Genomic DNA, 21736 nt, shown 5'->3' with positions numbered 1-21736 from the left:
AGGGGTCATGACCGTACGTATGGTGAGAGGCGACGGAGGTGCCAACACGATGTGTTCCCCGCCAGCGCCGTATGCATTCCCGATAGCCCAAGTTCCACGATAATAACAAAATTGAGGTCACAAGAAGTTCAAGTCAGGTGCAATGCAGAGAAATGCAAGACCAGAATGCCGGGGTCTGGTGACAGAGGAAAAGGGAGGCGGAGAGAAATAGCGGAGTAAAAGAGAAAGAGAGTACGGAGTAGAGAAGAGAAGAGAGAAAACTACACGTTATTTGCCGGTCCCACCCGCTGTCAGCTTAAATTGAACTAACATTAATTGCACTAGTATATAAGATTCCGAGTATTCCAAGTATTCCAAGTACTCCGTATATTAGGACAATTATCCCTTCCTAACTTATTCCTGTTTGAAGTTGTATTCACCCCGTTCAGACTAGACCCTTCTTGGACTGTTATGGCGTGCATTGTAGACCGGCCTAAATAGCCGACCAGACTAGCCAATCACCTACATCGCTAGTTTATGTGAAAATGTGGGAATGCAAGGTTCCCTGTACTCATATTACAGATGTACTATCTAGGTAGTATATCCTGGTAAAATCTGGGGGTTTAATACATCTGAGTACGCAGCATACAACTCTATTAGACATTGTCGATCCCGCCGATCTACATATGTAAAGTTTAACCCTTCACTCCAGTCAATCTAGGGAGTAAGAATCAACAAAATATCTATATATATCTACGGAGTATATATATCTAAGATAATTGAATAGACTGTATCAGATGGCACTTCATTGGAATACATGATATAGTACAGTGGACCGTTTTTTTTAGGTTGAGCCCCAGGAAGAGGGAAAAGGAGAGAGAGAGGAGAGGGATAGAGAGTCAGAGATCAGAACAAGTCCAAAAGAATACAGGTATGGAAAGAAACAGAAGGAAAAAAAAGAAAACGATAAACACCAAATAGAGACACACAAAGAAAAGACATTACACAAATATCCGAGTATCAGAACAGGCTACGATGCAAAGAGGAGCGCTCGAGGTATTTCTTCAGGAGAAGAGGGTCAGGGGCTTTAGAACATGCCGCCGCCCATGCCACCCATACCGCCCATACCGCCCATGCCACCGCCGGGAGGGGCAGGGCCCTTCTCCTCGGGAGCATCGACAATAGCGACCTCAGTAGTACCGAGGAGGGAGGCGACACCGCTGGCGTCAACCAGAGCAGTGCGGACAACCTTCAAGGGGTCGACAATACCAGCTGCAATCATGTCAACGTATTGGCCAGTGGCACTGTCGAATCCGCGGTTGAAGTCCTTGGCATACTCGTCAGTCAGCTTGCCGACAATGACGGAGCCCTCGAGTCCGGCGTTCTCAACAATGGTACGGGCAGGGCGGCAGATGGCGCTCTTGATGATGCTAACACCGAGCTGCTGATCGAAGTTGGCAGGCTTGACACCACCAAGGCCGTTGGCGGAGGCCTTCAGCAGAGCGGTACCACCACCGGGGAGGATACCCTCCTCAACAGCAGCGCGGGTGGCGTTAAGGGCGTCCACAACACGGTCCTTCTTCTCACCGACCTCAACCTCGGAGGCACCGCCAACCTTGATGACGGCAACACCACCGGAGAGCTTGGCAAGACGCTCCTGCAGCTTCTCCTTCTCATACTCGGAGGTGGTGGGGTCAGCCATGACACCGCGGATCTGCTCGCAGCGCTGGGAGATGTTGTCCTTGCTGCCCTCACCGTTGAGGATAATGGTGTCCTCCTTGGTGATGGTGATGGCACCGGTGGAGCCAAGCATCTCGGGGGTGAGCTTCTCGAGCTTGATGTCGAGCTCATCGGTGAAGACAGTACCGTTGGTCAGAACAGCGAGATCGCCGAGGATGCTCTTGCGGTTGTCACCGAAGCCGGGGGCCTTGACGGCAGCGACCTGGAGCTGGCCACGGAGCTTGTTCAGAATGCAGACGGCGAGAGCCTCGCCCTCAATGTCCTCGGCAATGATGACCAGAGGGCGGCGGAGGGTGGTGGAGGCCTCAAGGGCGGGGAGAATGTCTTGGACAGCCGAGATCTTCTTCTCGGAGAGTAGGATCAAGGGCTTCTCGAACTCGACCTTCTGGGACTTGGGGTCGGTGATGAAGTAGGGGGAGGTGTAGCCACGGTCGAAACGCATACCCTCGGTGACCTCGAGCTCATCCTCCAGGGTCTTGCCCTCCTTCACGGTGATGACACCCTCCTTACCAACTCGCTCCATGGCAGTGGAGATGAGCTTGCCGACGTGGGTGTCGCCGTTGGCGGAGATGGTGGCCACCTGGGCGATCTCCTCGCCGGTGGTGATAGGGCGGGCGTTGGCCTGGAGGTATTCCACGGCGGCCTCGACGGCGGCCTGGATACCACGGCGCAGATCCATAGGGTTGCAGCCAGCGGCAACGTTCTTGACGGTCTCGGAGAAGATAGCGCGGGAGAGGACAGTGGCGGTAGTGGTGCCGTCACCAGCAACCTCGTTGGTCTTGGAGGCAACATCCTGGATGAGGCGGGCACCGAGGTTCTCGAACTTGTCCTGAAGTTGGATAGCCTTGGCAACACTTACACCATCTTGGGAATCATTAGTCTTCTGCGAATGGCTATGTGTCTGTGTTGATGAAAATCTTACCCTTGGTGATCTTGGGGGAACCGTAGGGGGAGTCAATGAGGACATTGCGACCCTTGGGACCCAGTGTGGAAGTGACAGCCTTAGCAAGAGTGTCAACACCCTTGAGGAGGCTGGCACGGGCTTCGACGCCAAACTTGATCTCCTAGTTGCTGTTAGCAAGGGGAAGAACCAAAACGCTTCGGAATTGACGGAACATGGGGCCAATGCTAGAGCAAGACGATGTTGCGGGCAATTGCCAATTCAACGCACCTTGTGAGCAAAACGCTGCTGCTGGAGGTTCAGAGTCGAGCGAGACAAAGGGGCACGCTTGGAAGCGGCCGACAGGACAGAGGTCCGGGTAGAGAGAGCACGCTGCATGGCTAGGAACAAGATTAAAATAATTAAAGGAAGAGAGAAATATAACAACCCAGGAGAAATGACGGGTTGGGAGAGGGAAAAAAAGAAAGAGATGGAGAAAGCTGGGGGAGAGATGAAGCCAAAGTCTCGAAAATTTTCCAGGCGCTTCCTTCATCCCCAGAGCTTGGCGGCAGAAACAGCTAGAATCGTCACGTGATCCGGAAGAACGGACCTAAATCGGCTGTCGAAAGATTGTAGATAATATTGTATTATATAGCTTTATAGTATAATACTATATTGAGAATGTGTTGAAATATGTTATTTCTTTAGCTTGAATACTTTAATGTGTATTTGAAGGTGAAGCAGGAGTCTTCCTACTGTTTCAAGCCGATGTATTTATACCTCGGGAAGCTATATGTACTCCGTAGTTACGCCGTACTCCGTCCGGCTGTCGGCAACCTGAGAAACCCCGAATATTAGCAAAATATATAACCAGCAACCTAGTGTTCATTATCTTTGATTTTCTTTTTCTGTATGCATGATTCTAACTGTTTTTATATCTTCAATCGGTCACATATCCAAATTCACAGCCTTAGATCATGAATTTGCTGCTCAAATTGAAGATTGTCCATACCTACAACATGAGGATATGTATCTGCAAGTCAGCATAGTAATGTCTACACTACTAGGAAGTTTTCTATCAAGCTCTTACAGTCAAAGATCAATCCAGGGAAATCGTAATAGTTCTCATGTCACTTTATTTTGACCTTCCTATTAGATTACAATAAAATAGTAGGAATCCTACTAATAACCTACAACATAGGGGATTTGTTTTAAGAAAAATTGCTCCTATTGAAGTACTACCGGGCCCCCCGTAGGGAACCAATGAGCAATGCAAGAAAAATGCTGGGGTTCCAACTCCGGATAAAGCGTGACTCCATGCCACGCAAAAATGATTATCCGGACTTGCACCCGTTGATTGGGTTCAACGCTCACCCGCCTCTCCCAATCACCCAGCTAGAAAAGCAAAACAAAAGAAAAAGCAGACGCAAAGAAAAGTCAAACCAAACGCAAGAAAACGCAAAGAAAGGAAGAAACAGAAAGAAAGAAGGAAGAAAAAGCACCGAAGAAGCATCAGGAACCAAGAGTTATGACGACACAGGAATTTAAAATTCCTTAGTGTCCTCACCGTCGTAGCCAAGGTATCGGGGAGGCTCGACGTCAGGGAGACTGACAAACAGTTCACTCTCAGGGATGAACTGGTTCTCAAAACCACTGGTTTCTGTGTAACCAGCCACCGGCATCATATCCTGGCCGTTGTAACTCTCTGGGAATGCGAGCAAAGGGTTCTCAAACCGAGCATATGCTTCTGTACCAGGGAAAGTATCGTTGATAGTGCTGGGTGCCCGGTTGACAATGTCAAAGGGGCTCGGGCCATTGGAAGGGAATGCAACGGAAAACCCAGCGTTGGTCGAGAAGGGAGTCATAGAAGGAAAGTGGGGGACCGAATCAGAAGGTGGGTAAAGGAGATAGGATGCGTGGCTAGATGGCATGTTGTTGATAAGAACGTGCGGCGGGTTAGTTGGGGTAACTGACTCTCGGAAGGTCGCAGATCCGCCAAGGTTGCGGTCAACACTCGCCAGTCGCTCTTTGTTCATCTTGAGGGTCACCATCTTTGACTTCTTAGCCGCCTGAGGGGTGGCCTGGGTGCTTTCGGTTGAGCTTTCCTCAGAACTCTCCGATGCTTTGTTACCCTCATGGTCATCGTCACCAGTGAACTCATCCAGCCATTCAGCTCCAACGCACACCAGCTTCTGTGAGTCGTCACTGTCGGTATCCTCCCGCTTTGTACGCAACTTGGGAGCAGTGAATACCTTATCTTTCTTCTTGTTCTTTGCAAACTGCTTCTCCTTCAGCGTGTACACATCGTCTTCAGATGCCTCATTGGATGGATTGCCGCGACGGCGCTTTTTGCTGCGAGTGATCGGCCCGGATTCCTCCGTTGGGGAAGGCAACTCCTTCTTGTTGTTCGTGTTGTTCTTGTTGTTCTTGTGATACCCGTTTGCTGCACGCTTCAGTGGAGGCGGATTTGGCTTCTCCTGCTCATCCCGTTTGGTACGCAGCTTGGACAAATGCTGAACGATCGCACCCTCTGTGAACTTCTCTCCCATGGCCTCGGCGACATCCTTCCAGGGAATCTTCACGCCTTCCTTATTGCAAGCATACTGCATGGCCAGCAGAAGCCGAAGGTCGGTATCAACTGTTCCAGTCAAATGTCAGCATAATTCAATGGCAAATTCTTTGGCACTGTGATGACGGTATATTCATCCATGGATGTCCCCCGATTTGACAATATCCCCGATGGATTCCCCAAACAGAAGGATGAAATGAGATAGGAAATCATGAACAGAAAATGAAAACTTACCATCCCAGCGCACTAGGGTTCGTTGGCGCCGGCTATTGACCGGACGCTTGCCTTGGCTCTCTTCCTCCTTGCGAGCCTGCTCAGCTTTCAACGCCTTCTCTTGTTCTGCGACTTGCTTCCGGAGCCTTTCGAGCTCAGCGAGATCCGTCTCGTTGCTGCGCTTTTGGCCGCCAGCTTTCTTCTTCGGCGCCATGTTGGATGGTCGATTCGTTTGTATCCTTCTGTACAACATCATCATTAGTATTTGTCCTCATAACAAATAAAAAAATTCTGGAATATATAGACGGGGTGTGAGGGCCCAATGTGTTGATGCATTGCTGCTAAGCAGTGAAGCAGACGAAGGAGATATGGCATTCGAGAATGTGTTGTGTGCAGACAGGGGACATATGACAACAAAGGACTGTGATGGACCAAGCCCAAGGAACACGCGCAATTTTCTCAATGTGGAAAGGGGTTGAAGCATGCATTTGGTTTCAGTCTGAGGCCAGGCGCCACTGAAGTAAGGTATGTTAAGACAAACGCGACAGTGATAAGGCTAACCATGGCTGCAGGGTCTCAGAACATGACCCAAAGAAGCTGCCAAGAGTACCCATGCTCACAGCACTTGATAAGCAATTGATATGAGCTAGCCATATGTTGGACGTTGGTGTGCAAAACCCTGTCCTCGACAAGGTCATCGGGTGTGCCACAACAACCCAGATGCCCTATGTATTGGATAGAAGTGCAGGATACCAATGATCCCAGTGTGCCAGAGGACACTCATGTTGGTGATACACAGATGCAAAAGCCACATGATTGAAAGTGCAATGTGCCAAGGGAAAGCTATGAACTTATGGACCAGGACCAGCACAGAGCTGCATTACTCACCTGATGGGTATGATGAAAGAGCACTGTGGATTCAGATGCTCTGATATCAAAGCAGAAAGAAATGGGGAACGTCGTGGACGATGGTAGGTGGATGGAGGTTGATGAGATTGAAGGGTAAGTGAGAGAAGTGGTGACCGAAAGCAGTGGTGGGGGATAGCAAATGCTCTTCAGCAACCGACCGCCTTGAAATACTGTCGAGCACTTGCCTTCGGGGTCCTTGTTTGTTGCTTGGTTTCGAGGTTGCGCATATTTTATGCAGATCGACTCAAGTCGACGCGTTTTATACCCCGCACTACAAGGAGGAAGATTGAAGGAATCTTTACTACAAAGCAAGCCCTGCTTCTTGGTGCCTATATTTCTGCCTGCATGGGTCGATGAAGCATTCAATTTACCTCTACAAAGTCACTCAAGGCATTTCGCGCTGTGAAACTTGCATTTGAGACAGGGATGATACGCATTTTGCTGCTCTTGGGACGAACGATCTATATAACTTCGCGGCAATGCTTTTCCATCCCACCCACCTCGAAAAAAGAAATCAAAGTCCCTGATTGCAACTATTGATAACCCAATGGCACGCAGCGATTGTAATTTTATCAATTGAACGTTGTACGGCTAAGGAACATAGTCTGTCGCGTTGTATAGTGTTCATTGTCCAAGAAATGTTGTCGAAATAAACGCTAGTCACGTGGTCACAACCGCCATACACGCTTATCAATCTCCGTATCAATATATACCGGATTAACATTCTTCATATTGTTCCGGTACCACGTGACTCACATGCATCCAATATTCAAACCGAGCAAATCCTCACCGCCGTATCATCCACCGCCTTCCGAAGGTAGACTCTTATTCACGTGATCGTGTCATCCCGATCCTCCGAAGTCGAACGCTTCCAAACTCACCCGAACCGTTTTCACCCCTTCAATCGAACCATACCTCCCACATTCTCTTCAAAATGACTGCTGCCTGGAAAGCCGCCGGTTTGACGTACGCATTCACGAACCGTCTTTGAAGACAATGCTAACGCCGACTCCAGCTACAACCGCTACCTGGCCATCGCCGCCCGCACGGTGCGCCGCTCCTTGAAGGAAGGCCCTCGCCTTGCCTCTGAGCGCCGTGGCCAGATGGACCTCCGTTTCGCCAAGTGGACCGTTAGTGAACTTCCCGAGCTCAACGCTGCAGAATTTTGACTGATGACAATGTTATGACAAACAGAACGGCAAGCAGGGTGATGTCAAGTCCCTCGCCGAGGCCAACAACGAGGCCCTTGCCAAGGCAGCTGAGAAATAAGCCCTATTCACCCATAACCTGAGAGAATCGAGCTTGGAGATATGCAGGGCCCGAGTGTGACGGACTTGAGCGAATTTTTGGTCCGGGGGAGGCATTGAAATGTACATGTGTAGCAATACCGGCCTGTCTGGTTGGGCAGAGCTTAGAAATCGCACTCGTCTTTGTTTTCATCCAACGCTTAAGCTAGATAAAATTGCCGTAACGATATATATACTGCCCGAGTGTGGCCGGTTAGATGTTGCACGTCACTTCTATGTCCCGGTTGTCGACAGCCCGACTCGCTTTTTCCTCCACTCACGTCCCCCGCCTCCCCCTCGATTTGTCCATTTTGTCGAAACACATCCAACAGCACAATACTTGTGTGAATTACTGTAATAAAAACAGCACTGCGGGAGCTTGGTACTCTTCGGGATGCTGCCGAATACTGAAGTTCGCGTTCCCCGTCCGCGGATGGCGCAGTCCGCACCGCGCGACATTACCGCTGAATTTACAAAAGCCGCCTCGAGTAAGCATATTTCTCCAAGAACTTCGATCAAGTGTCTAATTATTTGTACTCGTAGAGCTAAATACAGGGCAGCTCGTGAAAGATGAGACGTTCACCCTGTTCGAAGCTGTGGGCGCATTGGAGGTGCGTCAGCTTTCTCGCCGGATGTGAAACGTGCAACGAGAATTGCAGCTGACGACGATCGAACCCGCACAGATTATGGACTCGAAGATGGATAGCGGCTACATAGCCCCCGGGGAAAATCTTGCGCAGGCGCTGGAAGACGACTACGACGTGCGGCGGCCGTTGACACCAGAGGAAGTTGTTGGCTTGATGGACCAGTTGCTGTGCCACGAGGTAGGAGATGATATCGCCCGCACAGAGATGGGCAGAATTCTGATTTAATCGCAGGTGGCATGGCATAAGGGACATCCTCTATCGCAGACGCTATTCACATCTATCTATCTCGATAAATTATTGTGGCCGGTGCCGAGGACCATGGAGGACGCTCGATTTGACCGTGTACCGAGTGATTCTCCTTTGGTCAGCCTTGTTTTGAGGGCGTATTGTCTTGCATTGGTCAAAGCTTGTGATCTTGTGCATGTCCGAGTGGCCACTGAATATTATTATGAGGTAAGCCGACTGACTCGTGAAATATGACCGTCACTAATGCCATCCGCCAACTAGGAAGAGGATTTTGTCAGTCAACTATACAACCGCAATCTCCTGTCTGCCTTCAGTATATCCCAGTTCCACCATCTGCTGGACCAGGCGGTTACTTGGGTTTCGGAGCAGACCGATATTGACCAGAAACTCAAAGATGCCATCCATTGCAGACTAGTGTTTCGGCATGAGTTTTTGTCCGCACTAGACCAGGACATTGAAGTTCTTGAAACCAGATCTACAGCAAACTTTTCCTCGTGTATAACTCAACTCCAACCTCTGACAGAGACAGTCGCTCTAGGAAAACCAGTGCCGGAGGCCTTCAGCTTGAAGATTCAACGGAAGCTGGCTAGCACTGTGCCGCCTCGTCCGATGGTTAATGTTAACTCCAATGATGCGCTGGCACATCTGAAAAGACTGTGCCAAGATGCGATAGACATGCAGCAGATGCTCGATTACACCGGCCCTAGCAATTTCAAGGTATGGACTCTCGAAAACTTGAGTATATTTCTGGTTCTAACTTGTATTGCAGACTGCTGTATGGACTTTGCTTTCCCGAAAACCACAACCATCAATTTATATTCGTTGTCTTCTCCAAGCATTGATTGTTAGCAACATGACTATCCTCGGCGTCGTTCCAGTGAAGGAGCTTTTATCCGATGAACTCGCGGAACTCGTCTTGCCTGCCAATATTTTGCTTGAGGCTAACACCGATGAAGTGGAAGTGCCGTCTGATCCTCGGTTCCAGATTGCCCAGAAGATGGATGGCTTCATGAAGCGATTCGCTCAGGTTAGTTGTACATTTATATCTTGGCATGTTTCATCCGCTAACCTTCACAGCCGTTTGTTGATACTGTGCGATGTGCCTGTCTCAATAGGTGTCGAATTCGCCGCACAGTCTGTCATACTCTGATCGATTGGGACAATCTGCAAATGGAGGTCAGTCGTGCCCCGTCTTCGCTATTTGAATGTTAATGCTGATCCAACACAGGCAGAGGAAATTGATCTCGAGCTCCGGACTTTGAGTGGGGAGCCGCCTCTGCAATTCCAAGGCGGCGAACCGACTTGGTCCTTCCCACTTAGCAGCTGGGCCTATCACCAGAAACTCTCCCAGTTCCGACTCATTCTTCAGATGGGCTTTGAGTTGTCGATATATTCCCCAGAAGAGTTACCGGGTATGTACTGGTATTTATCTCATATTTGCTCCACACATCTCGGTCACATTGATCGTATTCGCACATTCACTGTGGCTGCACGGAAACGCGACTTGATGTCTACTGGCGACCGCTCTGGAAACTCCTCTCAAAAGGCATCCGCGTTCCACCGATCATTCCACGCTCTGGAAAGATTAACCACGCACATCATCGCGGTGGATGCCTTTGCAATTGCTCTACATGCGTTGTATGTTGTACTGTCCCGGCACAAGGTGCTGCCGTTTGCCTCATCTCCCCAGGCATATTCCACCGACCGACTCCGTTACGAAATCCGCATGAAGCCATTTATCCCTATCACATTACCAGAGTTGGTTCCATACGATGAATACCAGCGCGAAGCCGCTCTCGAGGGCGATTCCGACACTACCATTTTGGAACGTGCCTCCAAAGCGATTGCAGAGGCGCGGAAGGCATGGGAAGCGACCCTTGCCAATGGGGCATTCATTGATGACCCGTCCGGACCAAGCCAACCGCCACCTTCAGCCATTGAAGAGGATTGGAAGCGCGACGTGAAGAACACGATGCGTGCCTGTATCGGAACCAGTCTTGCCATTGAGGCAGTCAAAAAGGCTCTCTCGGCGACATCTTCTCATGGAGGCAAACCTCTGAACTTGGAGGTGATTGTTCCTGAGGTTGGATCTAAGTCTCGTTGGCATGACTGGTGGGTGGTACCGCAGGTGACTGAGAAGAAGTCCAAGGCGTGAACGATATGTTATCCTTTGACAGATGCATGCATGTGTCAGCTGGCCCGAGTTCCTTCAATACCTACTGATGAGTGATACCTTTTATTCGTTATAGAAATGATCATGACTTTATATGACCTGTGAGGGTTTTCTGTATATGTAGGCGGTATAAAGCCAACTAGAGCTTAGAGCTGTTGACTTGCACATGTATAATAAATACGCAAAACATACATAATATACATGTACATATATATACTTCTAGATTAATCTCCAAGTCACTCAGTAGCACAAAGTATATAAAAACATCTGAAGTCAACAAAATCAGGGCCTGTCATGTCGGTGGTCAACCCGACGGGAACACCCGCTGGTTATGAAATCAAATTCATCTGCCACCTGGGCATCTTCACAATTTATTTCGACACTTTTTTCACTTCCACCTTCTTTTTTAATCGTGCTACCTCAATACTACGAATATCTCGACACTCTTTTTGAAGTCAGAAATTCAATCCTTTTCAGAATCACCTTTTTTTTTTTATCTCCGTGTCTTCTTGATCTCTGAGTTATTTCGACAATCCGGGGCAGCTCACGGACCTCCTGTGATCGATGATAGGCACAGTTTGAACGCCAGCAATCGCTCCAGGACTAGTCTTCGTCCCGATTAGTTATTGGCGCTTTTCCGACTGGTCAGCACCAGTGAGAGCTGTCCATTTTCAGTCTTCACCTCGATCTAAGTCTTCCTATGCCGCTCCCTTTTATTGCCCGGTCGCCACAGGCAGCCTCTCCCATCATTTCTTTGCTGTCGGTCGTGGGGATCAGGTTGTAAAAAAAATAAAAAAACATCGAAAAATTCACATTATGCCAACTTATCCTATCCGCCGCCGCCCGCGGGAGTGCAAGACATGTCTACCTTGCCGAGCGAGCAAAGTCCGCTGCGATCGCAATGTTCCTTGTGGCAATTGCACCAAACGAAACTTCACCTGCTCCTACGGTCGTCCGTCATCTGCGAAAATCCCCCCTGCAGCAGCCGTCGTCACTGCCGCCTCCACGCCATCACAACAGCCGGCCTTCGTTTCTCCCACAATCGCCCCGTATGTCTACTCGGTTCCCACCATCGATAGTTCATATGCAACCGATCCTCCTTCGACTGCGAGCGCCGATCCGGATTTACCGGATATAATTGATATTTCGCAGGTGGAGTGGGATGAAATTAACACCAAGATGGCTGCAATGGAACAGATCATCAGCAGTCTGCACTCGATCTTTGAGACACACTCAAATAATAAACGGCCAGAACCAGAGCCAGAACCCATCGAACGAAAAGATTCCACCCGGTCGGAAGGTGTCTACGGGTCGAATGCGTTGAAGACGGGGGCGGTCCATATCGGGTCACGATCGGCTTTAGTTGATATCTTGGACAAATCGAAGAGATCAGAGGACATAGCGCAGGCGCTACCCCAGGATGATCTTCTTGCAGAGCTTGCTTTGGGGAATGAATCGGCTGCATATCCCTTTGTGGATTTGTGGTCCTCGGACCCATTCACATTCAATATCGCCGGTGTTTGTGCAGTTCTTCCGGAAGACGCACGTTGTATGGAGTAAGCCGGAAATTTGCGGTGTTTTTGCAATGCATGCTAATTCTAATTGTCAGGTTCCTGGCGTTTTACCAAAATATTGGATCAGTTTTATACCCAGTCCTTTCGGACACAGCACAGTTAGTACGACAGACCAAACGACTTCTCGACAATCGACGACGAGCAGGAGGTGTCTATAAAGCCGATGCCAACGGATTAGTGAAGCCGTTCGGAATGCCTTTGGCTTTTCTCAGTCTGCTTTTTGCGGTTCTTGCATCGGGATGCCAGTTATCTGATATCCCGGAAAGCGACCGTGAATTGACATCATGGGTATACGGTGCGTCATGTTCTAGGAAGTCTCGGGAGTGCTGTGCTGACTTTCTCCAGTTTCCTGTGCGTATCAATGTCTTCGGATGTTGAATTATGTATCGCAACCCACTGTGGAAGTAATTCAGATTCTTCTGATCATTAGCAATGTACTTTCATACAACATGAATGCAGGCGCATCATATACCTTGCTCGGTACGTGTGTTGGGTGTTTTCCATGAGATGGTCAAGCTAATCGATATCAGGTATGACGGAGCGAATGTGTCTTGTTCTCGGCCTCCATGTTGAGTCGCACGGGTTCTCACTTGCCGACCAGGAAGTGCGAAGGCGTGTATGGTAGGTTCTCCCTTTTGTTCTTTTTCTTTTGGTTGATCTTCAGCTCACAGTTCTCAGGTGGACAATGGCCTTTCAGAATAGTCATTTCTCGTTGGCTTATGACCGACCATCGATCACCATGGTCAGCCAACCTGAAATTCCATTCGATCCCAAATCAATGCCGGGCCATCGCTCATATTTTGAGACTCTCTGTCGCATTGTATCCCTGGCATTGGAGGTCCTGCGGTCGCGTATGTATCCTGGATCGTCTCAATCAAGTATCCATGAGATCCGTGAGTATAAACACCAGATCCAGCGGATGCTTGCTGAAGCGACTCCTCATCTGCGGCATCGAGACAATTGTCGATCGCTAGCCGAGCATATCGAGCGAACTGAATTGCGCCTGCACTCCTCATATCTTCTCTCTGTCTTGTGTCGCGTCTCACTGGATCCACATGCGCATCTGGACGCATCGCGTCGTGCATTGATCCGCGAGGACTGTATCAGCAGCCTGATCAACACAATCGACGCATTTGTAGAATTGCACGAGATTAATTCCCACTGCTCCCGGTCCTGGATTAGCCTGCAGCGAAGCATTGCATCTGCATTTTTGCTCGTTGCCAATGACGATAGTCCCCAGACCTGGCAGCTGATCGACAAGTTGGAGATGGTTCTGGCGGACCATGTGTATGCAGACAGTGACACGGACCAGAACAACCGCACCGACTCCGCCAAGCATCTTTCATCGTCACTCCGTGCGCTGCGTGAGATCCGTGAGGCCTTTAGCGCTCGCACGGGTAGTTCGACAGGGCAACCATCAAGCGCACCATATTCCCCCCTTGTGTTGCCTTCCCCTCCGTGTCTCGACCCCAGCCCCAGCATGCCATCAAGCACCAATGCAGGTCTTCAGCCGATGGAAGGCTTGAGCATGCGGAATATCCTTGGTCGTGTTTCTGATGTGATGTTATTCCCCAGCATGAGTGGGGACCATCCAATAGCATAACTCTGCTCACATACTCTTATTTTTTTTTTTTTTTTTCTTCTGGTTTTTTTGGTTTTTCTTGCACTGGCGTTTTGGGGAACATGGGATCTCGGGAATATACATTACCTGGACTTCCTTTTGAAGTCAACATCTGCGACTATATACATACCCCCTTCCCCTACCCCCACGGGGAAGAATGATATCGATCTATGACTCCCAAGAAATAATAATCATAATAAGGTCCTGAATGGACTGGACAGTCTTGTAAGGAGTAGAGATTTGAAAGTTGAAAGTCATAGAATCGGCACATTCCGTGTTAACGGTCAACTGCAGGGTCCGAATGCCGGGAGTTTAGAGTCGACAGTTCTCCAGATCCGGGGCGTATAGAGAGATAGTAAAGAGCAAGTACTCCACGTATGAGTTCGTCAAGTTGTATATAAAGAGACACATAAGAAAGAGAAAGGTGAAAAGGGTTTACACCTTGGTGGAGTCAAAAATGGTTCGGCCGGCCGGGGGAAACCCGGCTGTTTTCTTTTTTTACTTTTGACTTTTTTTGACTTTTTTATGTATATGTATTGTATATGTATTATATATGTACGGAGTACTATTTATGTACTATATATATATATATAGTACATATCTATTTAGGCGATTTAAGCGATTTCTCTAGGATTTATATTTTGATGTGTTCAAATATCCCCTTTACGGTAGATCCACTTATAACGGTCTCGGAGCGCCTTCTCCGGAACCACGAGGGTTATGGAGATTATATGGGGTGATGTGGAGGACCTAGGCTTAACTCGTATGACATTTGATTATTCTCGTCTCGGATGGCATGGTGCACTAGCTTACCTTTGATTTGTCAGATCATTTCAATATAGCTTCGGTTTGCATTCCGGCACTTGCCGGGGACATATTTCGGATCCGTTCCCGTGTACTCGGGGCTGAAACTGACATATGCCACTCCTTTTAATTATTATGTAGGAATCGACTTACTTTTGACTTCTAGCACGCTCTACAGTAAATCATAATTGTATTTGGAACCCCCCCGTTTTACTATACTCCATATATGTCCTAGGGAAAGAATATAGGAGCTTCTAACAATAATAGGAGCGTTATGTACGGAGTACTATGTTTATATACGAACTCAAAAATATGAGTTCATTTACTCTAAAAACAATGGGCGAATAAGAATTAAGATGGATGTTTCATATATGAGTTAAGGCAACAATGATACTAGTCCAGAGTTCAAGTGCTTGATAGTGAATTAAGTACTCCGTACACCGCATCTAGCTGAAGGGATCCTAGGAGTAATGTTGATGCCCAACGCTTGAGTACTCCGTACCCAGCTCCCTTCTTGGTCCAGTAGAAGGTAGTCCAAACGCTTAAAGGACCTAGGTAAATTATATTTGAGCTTCGGCTATCATTTAATCAAAGAAAACGAACATGACTACCCAGAACACTTGTTTCTTCTCAGCTAGAATAATATATATCGTAGTTCCTTAATAGTCGATATCACTTTCCTGCACAGTACTTTTATCCAACGCTGTAAACCCAATTTAAAGAAATGAGATATACATAGGTATAGGATCATATTTTGACTTAAAATACCACTATTGTCCCTACGTTATATATATGTACACAGCTCCAATAGATGAAGTGACCGTGGCATAGGTAGAGAGGCAGGTGAGACGGTGTGCTCGAAAGCGATGCGCACAACGGTTTTCCATTGAAAATTAAAACTCGAGGCTCTGCAAATGTGCCAAGAAGGGATGATGTATGCTAATGCAGATGATAGGTCATTACGCATATGCACTCATCCACGTAGAGGTATGTGCTCGTACGCTCCTTACTAAAGTTGCCTACAGGCGCCTAAGATACCTATCACACGGTCGCCCGCCTATGGGTCGCAGTATATGTGGGGTAGCTGGCTTGCTTGTGAAATACGGTAGGAGATTGAGTATTGAGTGGTGATTTCTAGGTAATAACTAATCGGGTAGCCTTATGGTCATATCGGTAGGTTTAGACATGCAGAAAGTTGAGATACATGATATCGTAGTCGCATAATCCACAATACTAAGCGAACCAGATTTAGCAGTTGAGACTGAATAGATGTTAGCGGAATTAACTGATAAGTAATGGGTGCTTCATACTTCACAAAAATTGTCTTGGTCTCGGTGTACGATTTCAATCCATGAATTCCCAACTCGCGGCCGATGCCTGATTGCTTTGATCCACCGAAAGGCACCTCGTTGCTCAATTTTGAGACACAATTAATCCCCACTGTGCCACTCTCCAACAGGGCACTGACTCTCATCGCACGGGAGATATCCTTAGTGAAAACCGCTGCTGCCAGGCCATACTCGGTATCATTCGCCATCTCCACGAACTCTTCTTCGGTTTTGAAGGTGCGCACACAGACTGCTGGCCCGAAGATCTCGTTTTTATACACATTGGCCTGGGGGTCGGGGTTATACAACACTGTTGGCTGGAAGAAGCATCCCTTATCACCCAGTCTCTTACCACCTGTCAGGATCTGTGTTTCGTTGTCTATGAAAAATGACTCCACGCGGGCCAGCTGTGCCTTATCGGCCAGCGGACCAACCTTGGTTTCCACGTTTTCTGGATCGCCAATACTCTCTGCAGCAACTTTCATACTCTCCACGAATCCCTTGATGAATTCCTCTGCAATGCTCTCCTGCAAATACAGTCGACTTGCAGCAATACATATCTGCCCGGTGTTGTGAGTAATAGCATTTGTGGCCCACTGGATGGCATTTGCAAGGTTGCAGTCCTCAAACACCCCGGCAGGAGACTTCCCACCCAATTCAAGAGTGACGCGCTTAAGGTTGCTCTCTGCTGCTGCGCGTTGGATTTTTCTCCCTGTCGGGCCTGATCCAGTGAAACTGATCTTCCGGATGTGAGAGTGTCTAGCTAGGAGATCACCGGTGGCACCCCCACCTGTAAGAACCTGAAGGACTCCAGGTGGAAGAATAGTGGAGACAAGTGAAGCGAAACGCAGCGCAGCAAACGGGCTTTTCTCGCTAGGCTTCAGGATCATGACATTGCCAGTTGCAAGTGCTGGGGCAGCTTTGAACGCCAGAAGACCTATAGGGCCGTTCCACGGAAGAATACCTGCGCAGACGCCTAGAGGCTCGTGCTGGACGATCTTGAGAAAGCCGTCGTCGGCCGGGAATGTCTCCCCGGCATGCTTGTCAGTCCAACCAGCATAGTCTGTGTGCTTGTGTCAGTCAATGTATCGTCATTGGAGATAATGCGGTATAGAGTACATTCAAACAAGTCAGCTGCCATCACAACTTCCGCTACACCGTAGACCACTGGTTTCCCCATAGCGATGCGATCTAACCAAGCGAGCTCGTCTTTGTTATCTCGAAGAACTTGAGCGATACTGTGAAGGATACGACCGCGCTCCTTGGCAGGAATGTTCCATTCAGCGCTACGAAACGCCACTTGAGCAGCCTTTACTGCGCGGTTGACATCGCCCTCTACCGCAGACTGGAGCTGGTCGGTGACCAAGGAGTCGTCGGCCGGGTTATAGACAGAAAAGCGCTCCGAGGAGATCGAGTCGGTAAACTGTTCCTCATCTAATATTAGATCTAGCTTCTGTACAGAAGAACGAGCATATACTGACCTCTCCATTGATAAAGAGTTGGTTGGGGATTGGAAACGTTGCCATACTGAAGACAAAATGGTGGTTCTTGATAGCTGAAGATTTGCTTAAGAAGATTGGGCAGTAGTATTTGGAGTTTCAATCAACCTTTTGTTCATAAGGGATTATATACTACTTTTCATCTATGCTTTTCAAAATTATTCCGTGTTCTAACATAATGACGTGCATAGATCAACGTATACGATATGTTTCTGCATAACTCGCGCCAACCCCGCATCGGAAGTCATACTAAGGTGTAACGGATCTCGGAAGTTCTTTGTTTCCACTTTCTTCATTTCCTGCCGGAGACAAAGGTTGGCTTGGTAAAGAGGGGGGCACTTCTGAGTGAAGCTTGGCGTGCTTCAGGTCCGTTCTAGACACGAGTGTATATCATCTTTTAACTTGGCAGAGGCCTAGGACCGCGCACAAGCTGCATAAATAGAAGTATTTCAAACATTATTTGTATAAATGAGCAGATATCTCCAAGTAAGTGACCCCGCAGTCTAGACATGTTGGTCTAGAGTCACGGAAACTCGGAAGAATTCATCTTCACAGTCCTTGTAGTGACCCTATATAACAGCTTATCATGGCAAGTTAGTGGTATCTGCTCAACGCATCAACTCTGTTTTCATTACAAACCAATTCCCACAAACATGGCATCAGTAACATCTAAGATCTTCGCCATCACTGGCGGTGCGTCTGGCATGGGCGCTGCAACGGCGCGACTCCTGGCTCGTCGCGGCGCTGGCGCTGTATGCATCGGTGACCTCTCCACCCACCACTTCAGCGATCTTAAGGAATCGATCAAGAAGATCAATCCTTCAACTGAAGTGCACTGTACTTCGCTGGATGTTACATCCCACTCCGCAGTTGATGCATGGATACAGAATATTGTTTCCACATTCGATGACCTCCATGGCGCTGCCAATATCGCTGGAATCCCACAGGCTTCGGGCGTGAGGCAGGCACCAAGTATCCTCGAAGAAACAGAGGAGGCATGGCGTGAGATAATGAGCGTTAATCTTGACGGGGTGTTCTATTCCACCAAGTCAGAGGTTCGCGCCATGACAGGCCTCAAACCAGGGCAGGATCGAAGCATTGTCAATGTCGCGAGTTTGGTATCCATGCAGCACGTTCCAGACGTGTTTGCTTACGGCACATCTAAGGGGGCTTGCGCTTACTTTACGGCGAGCGCTGCTAAGGATACGTACCCTCTGGGTATCAGGATAAATGCGGTTTCTCCTGGTGAGTAGCAGATGATACTAGCATTGGACGGATCTTTTCTTATTCATACTAGGAGTTACATCGACACCAATGTTGGCCAAATTCAAACCCAATGCAAAGACAGAGGAGGATTTCCGAGAAGCTTGGAAATCTCACGGCCTGGAGACCATCGAGGCCGAGGATGTCGCGCGTACAATTGTGTGGTTGCTTAGCGAAGATTCACGGTGTGTGTATGGTGCAAACATCAATATTGGAGCTGGAGTTCCCTAAATGTTTATTTTTGTACTATCAAAGAGCGGATTGGCAATTCAAGTGGCCAAGTATAGAATCTAAGTCATCATATAGAAGCCATTGCTGCCCTATATATAGGTTCTAATGATAAGTGGGAACGAATAAAACCCATGTATCTAACGTAAATCAGGGGGTTAGCTCTAGATACATTGATTTTAGGCTCGTGGGAAATGGCAAGGCCTATGTGGACGGGCTTCGTACCAAGTTTTCTTAACTTACAGTGCAACTTAAAGGCCCGCAGATTTGGGGCTCCGCGTAGAGCTATTAGTCCAGAATGAGAGGGGAGAGAAGTAGTACTAAAAAAGGGTTGGTCCATCCCATCTCCCCTGGGTGCCTGTCTATACAGGCCTGTTTGCTAGCCTCAGGATATCGATACACTGCTTCGTATATATTGAATATATCATAGATTTTTCTTCTGTTTCTCCGATATTGAGCTAGTATCTTTAACAAAAAGAACTGTCCCCTATCCAGTCATCAGGCTATTTCTTTCCTTCTGGCTGCCCCATTCTTCAATTTAATGTGATCCAGCCTAGTGCTAGCAATAACATGCCCGAAACTCGTGACCTAGGCACGAATACGAGCTCATATTGTTTATTTCCCCCGGGCTTTAGGATCCTATGTTGGTATATGTAAAGTGCGCGGCCATAAAAGAGATGTATCTCCAGAGAGATGATCCTTTCCTTAAAGAAATTAATTCAATGGCATTTTGGTGGAGATAAATGCGGTGGGTGGCCGACTCGCTTGTGATACGTTAGCCCCTGAGGCCTGCCTGTACGTAGAAAGAACAGCAGTTTATCTTGTGATTCTCTTCCATTATTCAAATCTATCTGAGACTTCTTAATCTATCAAATATAGTCCCTCCAAGGAAATACGGAGTAAAAGCATCAATGTCATCATCGGAGGTCCCCTGCCCCGCATGCAAATGGACCCCAGATCAGCAAAGACGCTGCGCCTACGAGAGTAGCGTGCGCCTCTTCCACGGAGCGAGCAGTCGGGGCTACTGGGCCCTCGGCTCAAAGTTTCTTCTCAAGGAGCGCGAGAAAGACCCCCCTAGCCATGAGGTCATCAACACCCACTTTATCAAAGACAATACCACCATCCCCGTTCACAATACCCTACAGGAGTGGACCGAGGGCAAGAAGTATTTCCAGATCGTCGAGCGGGTGCCTGGAGTACCGTTAGAGGATATCTGGTCGTCAATCCCACAACCCGACCGGGAAAGACTCGCTCGTCAGACTGCGGAGTATTTGGGGCAGCTCCGCTCGCTCCACTCCGATAAGATGGAGTGTCTCCATGGCCAACCGGTTCATTGTGCTCATCTGTTTATGGGTGAAGATTATGGGGTTATGCATGGCCCACTAAACACAGTCGAGGAGCTGTGGGAGGCTTTGGCGATATCGTTGAGTGACAAAGTACCGGAAGTCGTTAGATCGCGGCTCCGTAACACCATGCCTTCTCCTCACCCGTGGACCTTTACCCACGGCGACTTGACCAACTGCAACATTATTGTGGACCCAGCCAGCTTCGAATTGAACGCTCTGATTGACTGGGAGCGCTCGGGGTATTTCCCTGTGTGGTGGGAGTTTACAGGGGCTGGATTTGGGTTCGGCGAGGGAGACTTAGAGTGGAAGCGTTTGCTACTGGAAAATTTGACGAATTATAAGGAGGCTTATACATGGTTCCGAAATTTTAGGTCGTTCGGGTCACGCTTGAGTGACTCAGAGACGCGATTGAAGTTTTTGAAGGAATGTGGTATCGAAGAAGATATAAATATCTAGGCAGTATATAGCATGTGGTACGGAGTACTGAACTTACCTTAGCACATACCTAGAATGGAAAAAAAGGAAGCAAGTAGCAAGAAAAGAGAATAAAATATGAACCTCTAATTTTTTTAAGGCATTCGACGATCTCAACTAGTTTCGTTCAGTCAAAGAGGACGTAGTACTAGTAATAGCTGATTGTTTCCCCTTGTAATATGTGTACATGAGAGCTACTCAGTTCCCATGAAATCTCCTAATGGTTGTTCAATTTTTTAAACGCAAAAAAATGTACGAAGTAAAGAGTAGAGAGAATACTATATTGTATGTTCAAATCTGATGTATGGGAAGAAGCTTTGGGTGGGAGATTTGGAGGTGAACAGCGACATGTAGCTCATTGCCCCTTTAAGCCTCAACTCCGAACCTCCCCTCCTTTCAAATTCCTTGTTCTCTTGATTTATTAATCTTCCAATTTTGAATTTCCAACATCATTCCGCCATTCCATCATTGGCTTTGATCCTCATCTCGGCTACCTGGTGGGGAAATACTAAGATCCCCCGCTTTTGCCCTGGCTTTCTCCCCCAGAAACCTCGCATCTCATTCCCAATACGCCAATATACGCCCAAGCTTTCTGATGGCTCCCTTAATATATGCCCAGCCCCTCCCCAGGAAAGCTAACACATGTGCCTGGCTGAACCTCGGGAATGAAAATCCATTACCTTTCCCATGCTAGTAGTGCTGATCCCTACCTAGTCCCCAGGCACGGCCGACAGCGAGGTGTTAGACTCTGCTACTATGTGGAGTTGTGATGAGAGTTTCTCGTCAATGCCCATCACATGGTAGGCTATCGGTACTCTGCCTCGGTGTTGATCCCTATTTCCTCGGCGATGATGGAGGTAAATCGTACTCCGGACGCAAAAGAAGAGACGTCAGTGCAATTGCGGTTAGCTAGGACCCTGTCTGGTCCGCGACGATCAATGTCATCACAATGCAAAT

The 21736-nt window shown here is 48.2% G+C and overlaps 9 protein-coding genes across 9 annotated transcripts; 6 read left to right on the top strand and 3 right to left on the bottom strand.

Moving 5' to 3' along the window:
* Positions 1–1066: 1066 nt before the first annotated feature.
* Positions 1067–2998, bottom strand: hsp60 (chaperone ATPase HSP60; the record flags this gene model as incomplete). Its single annotated transcript, XM_057251614.1, has 3 exons — positions 1067–2583; positions 2642–2783; positions 2891–2998. The coding sequence occupies 3 exons, from the start codon at positions 2996–2998 to the stop codon at positions 1067–1069; spliced, it is 1767 nt and encodes a 588-aa protein (XP_057110939.1).
* Positions 2999–4143: 1145 nt separating this feature from the next.
* Positions 4144–5595, bottom strand: N7479_003916 (uncharacterized protein; the record flags this gene model as incomplete). Its single annotated transcript, XM_057251613.1, has 2 exons — positions 4144–5237; positions 5403–5595. The coding sequence occupies 2 exons, from the start codon at positions 5593–5595 to the stop codon at positions 4144–4146; spliced, it is 1287 nt and encodes a 428-aa protein (XP_057110938.1).
* Positions 5596–6035: 440 nt separating this feature from the next.
* N7479_003915 (uncharacterized protein) lies at positions 6036–6313 on the top strand (the record flags this gene model as incomplete). The annotated part of the gene is given in 2 exon segments (XM_057251612.1): positions 6036–6110; positions 6122–6313. 2 exon segments carry the CDS (start codon positions 6036–6038, stop codon positions 6311–6313), a joined length of 267 nt encoding a protein of 88 aa, XP_057110937.1.
* Positions 6314–7224: 911 nt separating this feature from the next.
* Positions 7225–7559, top strand: N7479_003914 (ATP synthase subunit epsilon family protein; the record flags this gene model as incomplete). Its single annotated transcript, XM_057251611.1, has 3 exons — positions 7225–7256; positions 7306–7420; positions 7485–7559. 3 exons carry the CDS (start codon positions 7225–7227, stop codon positions 7557–7559), a joined length of 222 nt encoding a protein of 73 aa, XP_057110936.1.
* Positions 7560–7970: 411 nt separating this feature from the next.
* Positions 7971–10624, top strand: N7479_003913 (N-alpha-acetyltransferase 35, NatC auxiliary subunit; the record flags this gene model as incomplete). The annotated part of the gene is made up of 8 exons (XM_057251610.1): positions 7971–8064; positions 8120–8187; positions 8260–8400; positions 8455–8676; positions 8731–9186; positions 9239–9496; positions 9547–9645; positions 9698–10624. 8 exons carry the CDS (start codon positions 7971–7973, stop codon positions 10622–10624), a joined length of 2265 nt encoding a protein of 754 aa, XP_057110935.1.
* Positions 10625–11458: 834 nt separating this feature from the next.
* Positions 11459–13819, top strand: N7479_003912 (uncharacterized protein; the record flags this gene model as incomplete). The annotated part of the gene is made up of 5 exons (XM_057251609.1): positions 11459–12198; positions 12252–12511; positions 12562–12696; positions 12747–12837; positions 12895–13819. 5 exons carry the CDS (start codon positions 11459–11461, stop codon positions 13817–13819), a joined length of 2151 nt encoding a protein of 716 aa, XP_057110934.1.
* Positions 13820–15889: 2070 nt separating this feature from the next.
* N7479_003911 (uncharacterized protein) lies at positions 15890–17495 on the bottom strand (the record flags this gene model as incomplete). The annotated part of the gene is made up of 4 exons (XM_057251608.1): positions 15890–15902; positions 15952–17032; positions 17089–17392; positions 17451–17495. The coding sequence occupies 4 exons, from the start codon at positions 17493–17495 to the stop codon at positions 15890–15892; spliced, it is 1443 nt and encodes a 480-aa protein (XP_057110933.1).
* Positions 17496–18121: 626 nt separating this feature from the next.
* On the top strand, positions 18122–18962 carry fgaDH (chanoclavine-I dehydrogenase easD; the record flags this gene model as incomplete). Its single annotated transcript, XM_057251607.1, has 2 exons — positions 18122–18713; positions 18766–18962. 2 exons carry the CDS (start codon positions 18122–18124, stop codon positions 18960–18962), a joined length of 789 nt encoding a protein of 262 aa, XP_057110932.1.
* A 908-nt stretch (positions 18963–19870) lies between these two features.
* N7479_003909 (phosphotransferase family protein) lies at positions 19871–20761 on the top strand (the record flags this gene model as incomplete). Its single annotated transcript, XM_057251606.1, has 1 exon — positions 19871–20761. One exon carries the CDS (start codon positions 19871–19873, stop codon positions 20759–20761), a length of 891 nt encoding a protein of 296 aa, XP_057110931.1.
* Positions 20762–21736: the final 975 nt, after the last annotated feature.

Source organism: Penicillium vulpinum (genome assembly GCF_028829585.1).
Source record: "Penicillium vulpinum strain IBT 29486 chromosome Unknown utg000002l_segment0_segment0, whole genome shotgun sequence".
NCBI lineage: Eukaryota > Fungi > Ascomycota > Eurotiomycetes > Eurotiales > Aspergillaceae > Penicillium > Penicillium vulpinum.
The sequence above is the reverse complement of the archived record's forward strand: the minus strand, read 5'-3'. Positions and strand labels throughout refer to the sequence as shown.